This window comes from Lolium perenne, chromosome 5 (assembly GCF_019359855.2).
Source record: "Lolium perenne isolate Kyuss_39 chromosome 5, Kyuss_2.0, whole genome shotgun sequence".
Classification (NCBI taxonomy): Eukaryota; Viridiplantae; Streptophyta; class Magnoliopsida; order Poales; family Poaceae; genus Lolium; species Lolium perenne.
The window spans coordinates 153,713,747-153,731,314 of NC_067248.2; the positions used below are offsets into that span (position 1 = coordinate 153,713,747).

The 17,568-nt window shown below is 43.2% G+C and overlaps 1 protein-coding gene, 1 long non-coding RNA gene and 1 other non-coding gene across 3 annotated transcripts; all 3 read right to left on the minus strand.

Annotated features, from left to right (window-relative positions):
• Positions 1-836: 836 nt before the first annotated feature.
• LOC127304869 (uncharacterized) lies at positions 837-2,212 on the minus strand. The gene is made up of 2 exons (XR_007853563.2): positions 2,068-2,212; positions 837-1,963 (listed from the first exon to the last, which is right to left on the minus strand). It is a non-coding gene; the product is annotated as an uncharacterized lncRNA (long non-coding RNA).
• Positions 2,213-3,730: 1,518 nt separating this feature from the next.
• Positions 3,731-3,838, minus strand: LOC127304951 (small nucleolar RNA snoR103). The gene has a single exon (XR_007853612.1). It is a non-coding gene; the product is annotated as a small nucleolar RNA snoR103 (small nucleolar RNA).
• Positions 3,839-6,039: 2,201 nt separating this feature from the next.
• Positions 6,040-7,547, minus strand: LOC127300287 (antimicrobial ginkbilobin-2-like protein). The gene is made up of 2 exons (XM_051330382.2): positions 6,641-7,547; positions 6,040-6,555 (listed from the first exon to the last, which is right to left on the minus strand). Exons 1-2 carry the CDS (start codon positions 7,470-7,472, stop codon positions 6,407-6,409), a joined length of 981 nt encoding a protein of 326 aa, XP_051186342.1. The 5' UTR covers positions 7,473-7,547; the 3' UTR covers positions 6,040-6,406.
• Between the last annotated feature and the right edge of the window lie 10,021 nt (positions 7,548-17,568).

Genomic DNA, 17,568 nt, shown 5'->3' on the forward strand with positions numbered 1-17,568 from the left:
ACCAGTATTACTTATAGAAACCAGTTTTACTTATAGAAATATCTCTCATGTTAATTTAAAATCATTGGTTATCAAAAGTCATGACACCAACAGAAAAACATTTCTTTATAACAGAATCTCCTTGGCCGCTGCATGAAACTATCTCTAGATCATCTAGGAATTCCTTCAATTGCTCGACACCTCCTCTTCACCTTCAACTTCAAAAACACTATCAAGGTGCTACCATACACCTTCTATATGTCTCCTTCAGCGATATCTATAGTTGGATCATGCTCATCAACTACACCTTCCACACTAACATGCTCTTCAATAACAAGCCAGGATTATAAGAAAATATGACTTGGCCACATCCATCAAGTTGGGAGAACAAATTTTCTCTTTAATAGAATTTTGCGGTATCCATCATATTTGCATATCTAAACATCTATATTCTACTACTTTCAAGAAGACAACCTTACAATAGTGTTGCATCGTTATTTTAGTTTCTCCACCCGCCGCAAAGACATCGGCTAACGGAAAAGACACTGAAGAGAGCGCTACTGTACTCGAGACACACATCAAAATGTACTATTTGTTTATAATTTACTACCTCCGTTTCAAGGAATAAGGCGAGTTGAGCAACAAAATCTTGATTATATTATATGTATATAGTATCGTTGGGTTCGTATTGAAAATCACTTTTTAATGTTGTTAATTTCATACAAACAATCTTCATCTATTTAAAGTAATTCTTGGTCAAACGAAAAGCTCGTAAAACGAGGGCGCCTTCTTCCTTGAAACGGAGGTAGTATAAACAAGAAAGGGTGTATGTACTTACAACACAGCCGCTCACAATCTTAAGAAAATATTAGCATCTCATTTAGTAACTGATGGTATGAAATACATCACACCAACGATCAGAAATGAACCATGTTATACTATTGGAATGGTAGGTAACCAAAGCAATTCTAAAAACGAGCAGCACACCTACAAGATTACAAGAAATAAAATTTAGTATCATGCATTCTGAAAACTATTTGGCCCAGTAAATTCTATTTACGATAGCAGATATCAATATTCTGATATGTTAAAGGAAGCTCGTAATATTTTTTATGCAAAAATATTTCTACTCAACTGACGGGCTCTTAACAAGGTAGCTTTCCTCGAATAACTCCTCGAGAATCATCTGCATTACTATAGTTAAGTTCATGTATAAATTATGTAGTCATTTAGCAGAAACTTTGAATGATCTTGACCAGGAAATCTTACTCAACTTCATCTTGCTACATCATGACATGTATCCTAGTCTTCTTAGTTTGACAAGACATGTTATTTGTTCAGGTAAGAGGCATGAAGTGTCCTCAGTTTAGTGAAATTACAGCCGTCATTGATTCAAGGAATCATACTGTGATTGGTCACACCCTTTTGTTTGGGCATTGAATCTGTACTAAATTATAATTGCCGTGAAAAGAGTCTTATAGCTGCAGAAGAATTCCTTTTAGAAGTAGGAATGTCTGATAACCTAGACATGTATCATGTACATCTTCAAATGTGCAATTAGAAATTATAATATCAGTACTGATTTTTAGTAAACATTCTATCCATCAACTGGACACATTTGACCCACTATGTATGTTTGATAACCTAGACATGTATCATGTACATCTTCAATAGCACTATCAACAACTTACATGCAGTAGTACCTGCACAGGATACTTAGTTCCTAACAGAGTTCAATACCATCATATAAGTTCGGTAAATGATCTAAATAGATAGCATTAATCAGCGAGTTCATACTGTTCCAAGTCAATTCAAAACTTTCAAGTTGTATCCCCTTGGAATTTCCTGATGGAGCTAATTTACAATTGCAAAAATAAACTGAGCGTACCGACTCCATCCATAGGGGAGGTTCCCCGAGTCTGCAACAGCCAATTACATGGAGAGATGGTCCACATTATTTCCATTGGGGAAAATCAGCACACGCCTACATCCAAAACCAGCACATGCATCAGTACATTCGGGCTCCGACATCCAATAACTCCTACATTATACTTGTTTTTACAGCGAATCAAAATGCCGAAAACTAACCACTTAAATCCACCAACGACGAACACATCTGAATAGTGCTTCGTTGAGCCTAGTGAACTTCTAGATCGTCTAGGTGAACCAGGACGTCTACGGGTCCTCCGGTGCCCGGCTCTCTGCCGTACTCGCAGGCTCCGTCACAATAGCACCACCTAAACCAATATGCATTCAATATCAGCAAAAGCTCAAATGCAAAGACCCACAGCACCAGCACAGACAGGCGCATAGGCGTAGACACAAATACACGGGGGTGTAATCCGTGTGGTTCTCAGTCTCACCTTTCATTGGCTGCACGGCATCAGCAGCTGAGTGCTCCTGGTACCTGCGAGGGGAACAGAGGTCGCAAGGATAAGATCCTTTGGTAGCAAATGGTAAATAAAATAGATTAGAATCTGCCCAACCTGTACTTGAAAGTTTTTCATTTGATGTATCTTTGATCCTTGACCTGTAAATAATACATTGGAATTAAAATTAACCTCATATGCTTGTTTCTTTTTTTCCATACTACATGCAATGCCTAATGGTACCCTAACAATAACAGTGTCAATAGTATGCAAGAAAGCGGACAGTCGCTGATAAATATTATCCAGGAGCCACTAATTCTATACAACACGTTTTCAAAATTGATGTGGTTGGCTAAAAATGAACGAAGAGAATGCGAAAATAAAATAGTTCTTTCTACCTGTCTTGTAACGCTGACCAAGAGCTAACCAGGAAGCATAACGTGAATGTCATTTTAGGTGCAATCACATGTCTATACTACTCTATGTTTGGAAGATTAAAGTAACATGATTTCATAAACAAACATGGAACTTGCGATATACTACTCTATATTGCCTGGGACATACTACTCTTGAATTCCTTCAGTTTTGGAAGAGCACTTATCCAAGGATCATTGAATTCTCGTTCTGTAAATCAACTGTACTGAAATAGAAAATAGAAGTAATAGGTATACATGCCAATCGTCTAATTTATTGGTGTCATGGTGTCATATAGTTGAACATACATATGACGAACGCTGGAAAACCCGAGTGCAAAAGAAGAAAGAACGTGGTGTACGCGAGGCACCTGCTCCTTATTCGAGGAGTAGGCGTTGGGCTAGAGCACAGGGGCGGCAAAGGCTAGATGGCGGGCGTGTAGGTTCGAAGTCACTGCACGACGTGCAACTCCTGGATCGCTTTTTAGGAATCTGAAGTTTGAACACCGGTATTCTTGAAAAAATAAAACATACGGGTTAGGAGTTAGGACTAATGGCTCCTCCAATCCCAGGAACAAAATAACAAGATAAACAAGTAGTAAACATGTGATCAATTTCAACTCTGTATCATTTGAAAAGAAATCAAGCATAAATTTTGCAGACCAGCTATACAGATTGCGTAGAAATTTATCAAACAGATATTCTTGTGATTATTGATTACCATTTTATCTGGCCAATTCGGAAGCGAAACCTAAAATATGGTTTACCATTTTATTCAAGCAGCAATCGGCAACCGCACCCCACCCTGCCACCATTGCCACCTTACCCCACTCCGCGAGACCACGATTCATAAAAGGAGTATTTTCATAGCAAAACGAAAATAATGTCATGAAATTCATTATAGAGATAGTGCCAACATTCATGAACAGATTTACACATATTTTGACTGGTTCTAGTCTCCAAGAATGCATGTGTGTGATAGTCCTTTATGAGCATGTACGAACTCACAGAATACTCACTTAAATTCCATCAACATTACTCTTTATCCATATTTACAAGAAAACACTCCTGATAGAAACATACATTACAATCAGATGATGTTGGAAGTAATTTGATTATTATAAAATTATCTGTAATATGAATTAGCAATCTGGGTTACGTTGTACATCAGTACACGAATGCTAAATCAGTTGACGGCTAATGCTTCAGTCCATCTCACACTCCTCACTCATATTCATTTCTGATATTGGGATCAATCAAAGAATATATATTTCTAAAACTGATGGTAACCATTACCCAATATAATTTAACAATAAACAGATATAGCGTTGCAGACATGTAACATCTGATCCATTTGACAATTCAAACAAACGTAGAATTAGATGCACTTTTATCTCTACTTTAAGAAGATGACAACTTCCCAGGTACATGAACCAGCGATCAATTCACCAAGCACCAGCACCTAGAATTTTCTTGAACATCTCTTGGTACGTTTTACTGGTATAAACAAACCAGCATGGCAACTCAGGAGAAATAACATGACACAAAATGCCATAGAAGTCTATGAAATAATGCAAAGAATCTTATTCTCATATTTTATGAATAAGATGGATAATTTTGTATGGTATTTCAAGTGTCTTGGTCTTGATTTATGTTTTTTTAGATGACGAGAACTGGAATTCAGTGTCTAACTAAACAATACAAAAGAAGGTACCTGTTATAATTCATTGAATTATGATTCTCCTCATAGCCATCACATTTACAGTCGTCATACTGGCGAATTCGGACTACAAGGTGGGCATGCGCATTGTGCAACATTGAGTGCATCCCTGCACTGCCCAAAAAAGTGAAATGTAAGTTCAGTTTGAAAAGAAAAATAAGTTCTACAGGAGTGCAGATCCGATGGATTTTACTGTAACTCCACCCGGTGATTTAAAGTTCATGTAAGAAGTTATTCCACCTGATTAAATGGAGCAGATTATGCCGGTGCTTCTACCTTATCGCCACACAACAATTTGTTGTTTTCTTCTTACCTAGCATTTGTATCTGTAACCCTCAAGTCAGCTCGTTCTCTTGGCATGGCTGATGTAGTGATGTTTCTTCTCCACAATAAGTCAATAAGTACACCTCTTTCCTCCAGATGCTATTCCCTGTTATTGTGAAATAGCAACCATGGCTGCGTTGCTTCCATCAGGATTTTAGAAACCTACCCAAACCTACCCAATGAAGAATATATTTAGTTCATAACACCTGCCTCGAAATTTGATTCAATACAAGAAGCTAAAACGCTCATCAACAAGAAAACTTATTTAGTGCAAGGGAACCAAGTCTGATTGCAAACCCAGATTAGCCCATGAAGGCCGAAGCTGCCGCGCCACACCTCACCGTGCAGAGAGAAGAATTGGTGAGGGGGAGAAGAGTGCGTCACACACCATCACATCAGGTCAATCTTGTCTAGCAGCGGTTCGCCCGCTAGAAATCTTCGCATCCGCAAGATCCACCGCCGCCACCAATGCCTCGGAGAACACTGCCACGTGTGCCTCCCAAACCACCGTCGCCCTGAAAACCCGCGCGGCCCTGATTCATGTTGCGCTCCATACCTGCCTGAGGCGAGGCGAGCCTGTGGGCCGCCGAAGACGCCCCTGTATTGTTGCCTGTCCACGATCCTATTGTGGTGTGCAGCGTGCCCTTCCCCATGACCATGGAATCCATTGGGTCCGGGTCGTCTTCTTCCGACAACGAGTGCTGCATCCTCTCCAAGGCATGCGACGTGATGTTGAGCCGCTGGTCGAGCGCCGCGAGATGGCGCACCGCTCTGCGCCTTGGCCCCCTCCTGGACAGCGACGGCTATGGGGTTGAGCTGCGCCACCAGCGATTGCCCGGTTAGTGCTGATGTTGCTAGGCAATGAAGCTGGGGTCGACGGGGTAGATCGACGGAGTTAGGCTTCGCGGCGTGGCAGGAGGAAGGCGGCGTACGACTGGGGACCATGGTCACGGGATTGGGGATTCACGATGTCCTGGTTTTCTTCGAAAAGTTTGACCTCATAAATATTGTCGGTTTCTTCTGCGTGAAAGAGTAATCCCATGAATTATGGTCGGTGATGGTGGACAACATTTATGGTGCGGTGATGCATCGTTTGATGGTGTGGTGGGAGGGTAAAATGGTCAGATGAAAAATATGTAGGACGAAACCTTCGATCGGAGGAAATAGAACCAGTTCCTCCTTTTTATATAGTAGAGAAAAAAGTCATAAAACCATGTAACATGAGCTGTAAATATTTTTCAAGGACAGACGACCGATGGTAGCTCATCTTTTTAATTAAGGAGAAAAGAGGTTTTATAGATTGTTTGTTACATGTGGCAGAGCCACTCACACACTACACACGCCACACGTTACTCCTCATTCTGACGCGCACGCAACGCACTGCTACAGTGCTACCTTGTATTGAGCTAACAATTTTCCACTGCAACAGTTCTTCGTTAGCCAGCCTGACAAGCTGAGCCTTAATTAAGCATGCCCACTTGTGAGGAAGCTAAGGGCACTAACGAATGCAAGCAAGCAAGCGCGTTAGAGAAAGCATAGTGTTGACTGGACGCCGCTGACCACATCAGATCAATCGGAGACCTATCCCTTAGCTTGCATCCCTAGCTTGCTGTCGAGACGTCGGGCATGGCAGCTCGAGTTTTTCCGGCACGAACTCGCTTCCATACGAGAAAAGCTGCCCCGATGATCACGAGGACGACTGCGACGGCGACCACCACCACAACGGCAACATGATCTCTCATCTTCCTCCCTGCACACGGACGCAAATACGGTCGTCACACCATTCTTGTAGAAGAGACCACAGCATGACCATGACGGATCGTTAGGGAACTCACCAAGCCTTGCCCATCTCCCCATCGGAGCGGATATCTCGAGCCGGAGGTAGCAGTTATAGCGGAACACGTGCACCACGCCTGCCGCCTGAACGCCGCCGTGCTTGTACGTCGACAGGAGGCACCGCGCCACCTCCGGCACCGATCTCTCAAGGCATCGCGCGCAGTCCGCCGCCGTGACGTCCCCCGTGCACTGCGCCAGCGCGCTCACGGTGCTGTTCGCCTCGGCCGTCGCGCTCGCCGCGGCCACCATCCTGCCCGAGGTGCTGTTTGCGGCGCGCGGCGCCAGGGACTGCGCCAGGTCGACGAGGCTCTGCGCGTTGTAGAAGTCCGGGTAGTAGTTGAGGACGCCGCTGCCGTCGTTGTCGACGGACGACGAGAAGAAGTCCTCCTCCTCCTCCGTGGAGGAGGCGTTGGCGTCGGTGGTGTCGGCGTAGGCGAGGAAGCAGCCGGCATTCCAGAACCCGGCGCGCCGGCTGCCCTTGCAAAGGTAGTCGATCCGACCGGCGAGGATGGAGAGGCACTCACGGCAGTCGTGCGGCGGCGAGGCCTCGCCGAAGCAGAGGCCGCGTGCGGACGCGCGGCCGATGACGGAGCGGAGGGAGGCGAAGCCCGTCGGCGCGGCGGCGGAGGGGAGGGCGTCGAGGAGCGGCAGGAGGCTGCCGCGGAAGGCGGTGCCGTTGGCGGTGGACAGCCACCGTGAGTGCTGGTGGCAGTCGTTTACAAAGTAGCCACCCGTGACGTCCACGTCGTCGGCGGCGGCACCCGCCGGGATCGCCATCACGGCGAGGGCGTGGATGATGACCAGCATCCATTGACGCGTCGCTAGCGCCATTGCCGGTCCCGAGTTGACAATCTGTGGTAGTAGCACGTTAGGAGCTGGCTGAAGAGCAGACTTTGATACACGAGCTAGCGTTCGTGTGCATGTTACCACGCGCACACGAAAGCGCGCGACGGCTGACTGCCGCATCTGTTTTGATACGATGCGCACGATGACGTTACGACGCGTGCGTGCAGCGTATAATACGATCGAGAGCCAGCCAGCACATGCCGGGACTCTGTTTTTGTTTCGGTGGTTCTGTACGAAATGAAACATTGAGATTTGAACTACATATTCAGATTTAATGTTGTGTATACGTCATCTTGTTTTAGAGAAAAACCGTAAACCTTAGCCCTACGTTACCGGGCTACCCTAGCTAGCGGTTAAGTGTCTAAAGTAAATTGAGCGATTAGTTTTGGACATAATTCTTTTTTCCATTTTAGGCACGTTTTAGACTGTAGTGCATGCTATTTCAGAAAAATTCTGCATACATGTAAAAAGGAATAAATCTGATGATGACGTAAGCGAGAATCTTTTTGAATTTGAAAATTCAAAATATTTTATCTCACAAACGACAACTCCGATTTAGAATCTGTTTTCACCTATGAGTCGGTCTCGATGAGATCTTCAAACTAGCATCCATGTTAATACGTTTCGATTACTTCTTTTTTCAGGCTAAAAGTTATCAACTCTCTATGTTCTAATAATCAACCCTCCATACTTGAGTGATCTACGGTAAATGTATAAAATTATCAACCCTAAAGTTATTTTATTTGAAATATTTTATGGATTTTTTTAGCTCACGTGTTATTAGCCGATATTTTCTTTTCTACCAGTTGTTTGAAGAAATTTGCTATTTATAGAAACATGTTGCATGCATTTGGTACAAGACAAAAAGAATGATGTCAGCGAGAATCTTTCTTAATTCTAGAATTCAAAATATTTTATCTCCTAAGTGATAATTTCAATTTAAGATATGACTTCACTAATCAAATCGTCTCGATGAGATCTTCGAAACTTAATATGTTTCGTCAACTTTTTTCGGGTTAAAAGTTATCAACCCTGAAATACGTCCTTTATCAACTGTAAAATTTAGAACTTACCAATCCAAAAAGATAATTTCATTTCGAATATTTTAGCGACTATTTTTTAGTTTACAAGCTATCAACCCGGTACCTCGTTATTTATCAAAGGTAAATATAAATAACTACCAACCCTTAAAAGCTTATTTATCGATGGTAAAATATTCTAATTTCATTTATAGAATATTTTAGCGAATCTTTTTTATACTGCAAGCTATCAACCCGGTGACTCGTAATTTATTGATGATAAATATAAATAACTATTGTAGGATAACGTAGCATAGAAAACAAAAAATTTCCTACCGCGAACACAAAATCCAAGCCAAGATGCAATCTAGAAGACGGTAGCAACGAGGGGATTATCGAGTCTCACCCTTGAAGAGATTCCAAAGCCTACAAGATGAGGCTCTTGTTGCTGCGGTAGACGATCACTTGCCGCTTGTAAAAGCGCGTAGAAGATCTTGATCACGGCGCCACGAACGGGCAGCACCTCCGTACTCGGTCACACGTTCGGTTGTTGATGAAGACGACGTCCACCTCCCCGTTCCAGCGGGCAGCGAAAGTAGTAGCTCCTCTTGAATCCGACAGCACGACGGCGTGGTGTCGGTGGTGGTGGAGAAATCCGGCGGAGCTTCGCTAAGCGTGCGGGATGTGGTGGAGGAGAGAGGGCCGCTAGGGTTTGGGAGAGGGGGGCGCCGGCCACTAAGGGGTGCGGCCACCTTGTGGTCTTTGGGTGGTCGGCCCCCTCCCCTTGGCCCCTCATTATATAGGTGGACGCCCCAAGTGTTGGACTACAAGTCTCCGAATAAGACCCGAACCAAAAACCTTCCATGTGATAGGGAAACCTACCCAAGGTGGGAATCCCACTTGGGTGGGATTCCCCCCTTCCATGTGGGGGGGTGGCCAGCCCCCATAGGGGAGTCCACTTGGGACTCCTCCCCCTTAGGGTTGGCCGGCCATGGGAGGTGGAGTCCCTCCGGGACTCCGCCTTCCTTAGTGGTTTCTTCCGGACATTTCTAGAACCTTCTAGAACCTTCCATAGAACCTTCCGGATCATTTTAAATCACATAAAATGACTTCCTATATATGAATCTTATTCTCCGGACCATTCCGGAACTCCTCGTGATGTCCGGGATCTCATCCGGGACTTCGAACAAATATTCGAACTCCATTCCATATTCAAGTTCTACCATTTCAACATCCAATTTTAAGTGTGTCACCCTACGGTTCGCAAACTATGCGGACATGGTTGAGTACTCACTCCGACCAATAACCAATAGCGGGATCTGGAGATCCATAATGGCTCCCACATATTCAACGATGACTTAGTGATCGAATGAACCATTCACATACGATACCAATTCCCTTTGTCACGCGATATTTTACTTGTCCGAGGTTTGATCATCGGTATCACTCTATACCTTGTTCAACCTCGTTTCCTGACAAGTACTCTTTACTCGTACCGTGGTATGTGGTCTCTTATGAACTTATTCATATGCTTGCAAGACATTAGACGACATTCCACCGAGAGGGCCCAGAGTATATCTATCCGTCATCGGGATGGACAAATCCCACTGTTGATCCATATGCCTCAACTCATACTTTCCGGATACTTAATCCCACCTTTATAACCACCCATTTACGCAGTGGCGTTTGATGTAATCAAAGTACCTTTCCGGCATAAGTGATTTACATGATCTCATGGTCATAAGGACTAGGTAACTATGTATTGAAAGCTTATAGCAAATAACTTAATGACGTGATCTTATGCTACGCTTAATTGGGTGTGTCCATTACATCATTCATATAATGATATAACCTTGTCATTAATAACATCCAATGTTCATGATTATGAAACTAATCATCTATTAATCAACAAGCTAGTTAAGAGGCTTACTAGGGACTCATTTGTTTGTTTACATAACACACATGTATCAATGTTTCGGTTAATACAATTATAGCATGGTATATAAACATTTATCATAAACATAAAGATATATAATAACCACTTTTATTATTGCCTCTTGGGCATATCTCCAACAGTCTCCCACTTGCACTAGAGTCAATAATCTAGATTACATTGTAAGGTACCTAACACCCATGGCATTTTGGTGTTGGTCATGCTTTGCCCTAGGGAGAGCTTTAGTCAACGGATCTGCTACATTCAGATCAGTGTGTACTTTGCAAATATTTACTTCTCCATCTTCGATGTACTCGCGAATCGAATGATAACGCAGCTTGATATGCTTCAGCCTCTTGTGTGACCTTGGTTCTTGTGCATTGGCGATGGCACCCATGTTGTCACAGTAGATGACTAATGGGTCCAATGCACTAGGAACCACACCGAGCTCTACAATGAACCTCTTCATCCATACCGCTTCTGATGAAGCCTCTGAAGCCGCTATGTATTCCGATTCCGTTGAGGATTTCGCCACCGTGCACTGCTTCGAGCTTGCCCACCATCGCAGCACCATTCAATATAAACACGTACCTGCACCGTGACTTAGAGTCATCAGGATCGTTGTTCCAACTTGCATCGGTGTAACTTGTTACAACGAGCTCTTGGTCACCTCCATAACAAAGAAACATATCCTTAGTTCTTTTCAAGTACTTCAGGATATTCTTGACCGCTGTCCAGTTGTTCCATTCCTGGATCACTTTGATATCTGCTAGTCAAACTAACAGCATGTGCTATATCCGGTCTTGTACATAGCATGGCATACATGATAGAGCCTACTGCCGAGGCATAGGGGATCTGACTCATCCTTTCTCTTTCTTCTGCCGTAGCCGGACCTTGAGTCTTACTCAAAACCTTGCTTGGTAACATAGGTAAGAATCCTTTCTTACTTTCGTCCATTCTAAACTTCTTTAGAATCTTGTCCAGGTATGTACTCTGTGATAGCCCTATTAGACGTCTTGATCTATCTCTATAAATCTTGATGCCTAATATATATGATGCTTCACCAAGGTCTTTCATTGAAAAACTATTATTCAAATAACCTTTTACACTGCTTAATAGTTCTATATCATTCCCAATCAATAATATGTCATCTACATATAATATCAGGAACGCTACAGAGCTCCCACTCACTTTCTTGTAAATACAGGCCTCTCCATGACACTGTATAAACCCGAAGTCTTTGATCACCTTATCAAAGCGTCGGTTCCAACTTCTCGATGCTTGCTTCAGTCCATAGATTGAACGCTGAAGTTTACATACTTTGTCAGCATTTTTAGGATCGACAAAACCTTTGGGTTGTACCATATACAACTCTTCCTCAATGTCTCCATTAAGGAACGCTGTTTTGACATCCATCTGCCAAATCTCATAATCGAAAAATGCAGCTATTGCTAACAAAATCCTCACAGATTTTAGCTTCGCTACAGGTGAGAAAGTCTCATCGTAGTCAACACCTTGAATTTGTCGGAAACCCTTTGCGACAAGTCGAGCTTTATAGACAGTAATATTACCATCAGCATCTGTTTTTCTCTTGAAGATCCATTTATTCTCGACAGCCTTGTGGCTATCAGGTAAGCCTACCAAAGTCCATACTTTGTTATCATACATGTATCCCATTCCGGATTTCATGGCTTCTTGCCATTTGTTGGAATCTGGGCTCATCATCGCTTCTTCATACGTCGCAGGGTCTTCATCATTGTTATCTACAATCATGACATTTAGACAAGGATCATACCAATCTGGAGTGGCATGTTCCCTTGTCGATCTGCGAGGTTCAGTAGCTATCTCATTTGAAGTTTCATGATCATTATCATTAGCTTCCTCTGTTGTTTGCAAAGCGGCACAGAACATCTTCCGTATCGCGCTACTCTGATCAACGAGCAGAGATTCTTCAATCTCATCGAGTTCTACTTTTCTTCCAGTCACTTCTTTAGTGAGAAATTCTTTCTCAAGAAAGGTTCCGTTCTTAGCAACAAAGATCTTGCCTTCGGATCTGTGATAGAAAGTGTACCCTATAGTTTCTTTAGGGTATCCTATGAAGACGTATTTCTCCGCTTTGGGTTCTAGCTTGTCCGGTTGTAACTTTTTTACATAGGCTTCGCAACCCCAAACTTTCAGGAACGACAGCTTAGGTTTCTTATTAAACCATAATTCATACGGTGTCGTTTCAACGGATTTTGATGGTGCTCTATTTAAAGTGAATGCGGCTGTCTCTAATGCGTAACTCCAAAATGATAACGACAAATCAGTAAGAGACATCATAGAACGAACCATATCTAAGAGAGTTCGATTACGACGTTCGGACACACCGTTTCGTTGTGGTGTTCCCGGCGGTGTCAATTGTGAAAGTATTCCGCATTTCTTTAAATGCATGCCAAACTCATAACTCAGATATTCACCTCCGCGATCAGATCGTAGAAATTTAATCTTCTTGTTGCGTTGATTTTCTACTTCACTTTGGAATTCCTTAAACTTCTCAAAAGTTTCGGATTTATGTTTCATGAAATAGATATACCCATATCTACTCAGATCATCTGTGAAGGTTAGAACATAACGATAACCACCGCGCGATGCTACACTCATTGGTCCGCACACATCGGTATGTATGATTTCCAATAAGTCAGTAGCTCGCTCCATAATCCCAGAGAATGGAGTCTTAGTCATTTTTCCCATTAGACATGCTTCGCATCTATCAAGTGACTTAAAGTCAAGTGATTCAAGTAATCCATCGGTATGGAGTTTCTTCATGCGTTTCACTCCAATATGACCAAGACGACAGTGCCACATATAAGTAGGATTATCATTCAATTTAATTCGCTTAGCATCAATGTTATGTATATGTGTATCACTACTATCGAGATCTAACAGAAATAAGCCATTCTTTTCAGGTGCTCGACCATAAAAGATATTATTCATAAAAATAGAACAACCATTATTCTCAGACTTGAATGAATAACCGTCTTGCATTAAACAATATCCAGATATAATGTTCATGCTCAACGCGGGTACAAAATAACAATTATTGAGGCTTAAAACTAATCCCGAAGGTAGATGTAGAGGAAGTGTGCCGACAGCGATCACATCGACTTTGGATCCATTTCCAACGCGCATGGTCACTTGATCCTTTAGTAGTCTTCGTTTATTCTTTAGTTCCTGTTTCGAGTTACAAATATGAGCAACCGAACCAGTATCAAATACCCAGGTACTAGTACGAGAACCAGTAAGATAAACATCTATAACATGTATATCATATATACCTTCTTTCTTCTTCTTGACAAGGCCGCTCTTCAGATCCGCCAAATACTTGGAGCAATTACGCTTCCAGTGTCCCTTCTCCTTGCAGTAATAGCACTCAGCACCAGGCTTAGGGCCAGTCTTAGGTTTCACAGGAGGCGTGGCAGCTTTCTTGCCACTCTTCTTGTTCTTGCCTTTAGACTTGCCCTGTTTCTTGAAACTGGTGGTCTTGTTGACCATCAATACTTGGTGCTCTTTCTTGATCTCAATCTCAGCAGATTTCAGCATGGAGAAGAGTTCAGGTAACTCTTTGTTCATGTTCTGCATATTGTAGTTCATCACAAAGTTCTTGTAACTAGGTGGCAGTGATTGAAGGACACGATTAATCCCCAGTCTGTTAGGAATCACTATTCCCAAGTCACTGAGTTTCTTCGCATGCCCGGTCATGGCGAGCATGTGCTCACTAATGGAGCTGCCTTCTTCCATCATGCAGCTGAAGAAGTGTTTCGATGCTTCATAGCATTCCACGGCCGCATGAGTTTCAAAGATAGTCTTCAACTCATTGATTAACTCATGTGGATCGTGGTGCTCAAAACGTTTTTGAAGATCGGCTTCCAGACTGCATAGGATGGCACACTGAACTTGAGAGTACCGAGTTTTCCGAGTCGCGTAAACATTCTTTACTTCATCGGTTTCAGTTTCTGCAGGAGGGTCACCTAGCGGTGCCTCAAGCACATATTGCAGATTTCCGCCATTGAGGAAGATCCTCACATGACGGAACCAGTCGGTGAAGTTGCTACCGTTGCTCTTAAGCTTTTCTTTCTCTAGGAACTGGTTAAAATTGATTGAGGACGCCATTTCTACAACATATTTGCAATAGTTTAGACTAATGTTTATGACAAATTGAGTTCAAATTTTAATTCAACATAATTAAAAACTAGGTGAACTCCCACTCAAAACAATATCCCTCGCATTGTCTTAGTGATCACACGAACCAAATCCACCACACCAAGTCCGATCATCACGAGACAAGATGTAACTTCAATGGCGAACACTCAAAGTGTCCATCATATCAATCATATGATTCATGCTCTACCTTTCGGTATCACGTGTTCCGAGACCATGTCTGTACATGCTAGGCTCGTCAAGGCCACCTTAGTATCCGCATGTGCAAAACTGTCTTGCACCCGTTGTATGCACTTGTTGATTCTATCACACCCGATCATCACGAGATGCTTTGAAACGACAAGTCTTGGCAACGGTGCTACTAAGGATGAACACTTTATTATCTTGATATTTTAGTGAGAGGGATCATCTTATAATGCTACCGTCGCGATCTAAGCAAAATAAGATGCATAAAGGATTAACATCACATGCAATTCATATGTGATATGATATGGCCCTTTAGTCTTTGCGCCTTCGATCTTCATATCCAAAGCACGGACATGATCTCCATCATCAACGGGCATGATCTCCATCATCGTCGGCGTAGCGTCAAGGTCCATGGCGCCGTCTTCATGGTTGTTCACCTCATGTAGCAACTATTACAACTACTTTGAAATACTACTCAACATGAAATTTAAAGACAACCATAAGGCTCCTGCCGGTTGCCACAATACAATAATGATCATCTCATACATATTCATCATCACATTATGGCCATATCACATCACCAAACCCTGCAAAAAAAGTTAGACGTCTCTAATTTGGTTTGCATATTTTACGTGGTTTAGGGTTTTCGAGTAAGATCTAATCTACCTACGAACATGAACCACAACGGTGATACTAGTGTTGTCAATAGAAGAGTAAATTGAATCTTCACTATAGTAGGAGAGATAGACACCCGCAAAGCCACTTATGCAATACAAGTTGCATGTCGAGCGTGGAGCAAATCTCATGAACGCGGTCATGTAAAGTTAGCCCGAGCCGCTTCATCCCACTATGCCACAAAGATGCAAAGTACTCAAACTAAAGATAACAAAAGCATCAACGCCCACAAAACCATTGTGTTCTACTCGTGCAACCATCTATGCATAGACACGGCTCTGATACCACTGTAGGATAACGTAGCATAGAAAACAAAAAATTTCCTACCGCGAACACGAAATCCAAGCCAAGATGCAATCTAGAAGACGGTAGCAACGAGGGGATTATCGAGTCTCACCCTTGAAGAGATTCCAAAGCCTACAAGATGAGGCTCTTGTTGCTGTGGTAGACGATCACTTGCCGCTTGCAAAAGCGCGTAGAAGATCTTGATCACGGCGCCACGAACGGGCAGCACCTCCGTACTCGGTCACACGTTCGGTTGTTGATGAAGACGACGTCCACCTCCCCGTTCCAGCGGGCAGCGGAAGTAGTAGCTCCTCTTGAATCCGACAGCACGACGGCGTGGTGTCGGTGGTGGTGGAGAAATCCGGCGGAGCTTCGCTAAGCGTGCGGGATGTGGTGGAGGAGAGAGGGCCGCTAGGGTTTGGGAGAGGGGGGCGCCGGCCACTAAGGGGTGCGGCCACCTTGTGGTCTTTGGGTGGCCGGCCCCCTCCCCTTGGCCCCTCATTATATAGGTGGAAGCCCCAAGTGTTGGACTACAAGTCTCCGAATAAGACCCGAACCAAAAACCTTCCATGTGATAGGGAAACCTACCCAAGGTGGGAATCCCACTTGGGTGGGATTCCCCCCTTCCATGTGGGGGGTGGCCGGCCCCCATAGGGGAGTCCACTTGGGACTCCTCCCCCTTAGGGTTGGCCGGCCATGGGAGGTGGAGTCCCTCCGGGACTCCGCCTTCCTTAGTGGTTTCTTCCGGACTTTTCTAGAACCTTCTAGAACCTTCCATAGAACCTTCCGGATCATTTTAAATCACATAAAATGACTTCCTATATATGAATCTTATTCTCCGGACCATTCCGGAACTCCTCGTGATGTCCGGGATCTCATCCGGGACTTCGAACAAATATTCGAACTCCATTCCATATTCAAGTTCTACCATTTCAACATCCAACTTTAAGTGTGTCACCCTACGGTTCGCGAACTATGCGAACATGGTTGAGTACTCACTCCGACCAATAACCAATAGCGGGATCTGGAGATCCATAATGGCTCTCACATATTCAACGATGACTTAGTGATCGAATGAACCATTCACATACGATACCAATTCCCTTTGTCACGCGATATTTTACTTGTATGAGGTTTGATCATCAGTATCACTCTATACCTTGTTCAACCTCGTTTCCTGACAAGTACTCTTTACTCGTACCGTGGTATGTGGTCTCTTATGAACTTATTCATATGCTTGCAAGACATTAGACGACATTCCACCGAGAGGGCCCAGAGTATATCTATCCGTCATCGGGATGGACAAATCCCACTGTTGATCCATATGCCTCAACTCATACTTTCCGGATACTTAATCCCACCTTTATAACCACCCATTTACGCAGTGGCGTTTGATGTAATCAAAGTACCTTTCCGGCATAAGTGATTTACATGATCTCATGGTCATAAGGACTAGGTAACTATGTATTGGAAGCTTATAGCAAATAACTTAATGACGTGATCTTATGCTACGCTTAATTGGGTGTGTCCATTACATCATTCATATAATGATATAACCTTGTCATTAATAACATCCAATGTTCATGATTATGAAACTAATCATCTATTAATCAACAAGCTAGTTAAGAGGCTTACTAGGGACTCATTTGTTTGTTTACATAACACACATGTATCAATGTTTCGGTTAATACAATTATAGCATGGTATATAAATATTTATCATAAACATAAAGATATATAATAACCACTTTTATTATTGCCTCTTGGGCATATCTCCAACAACT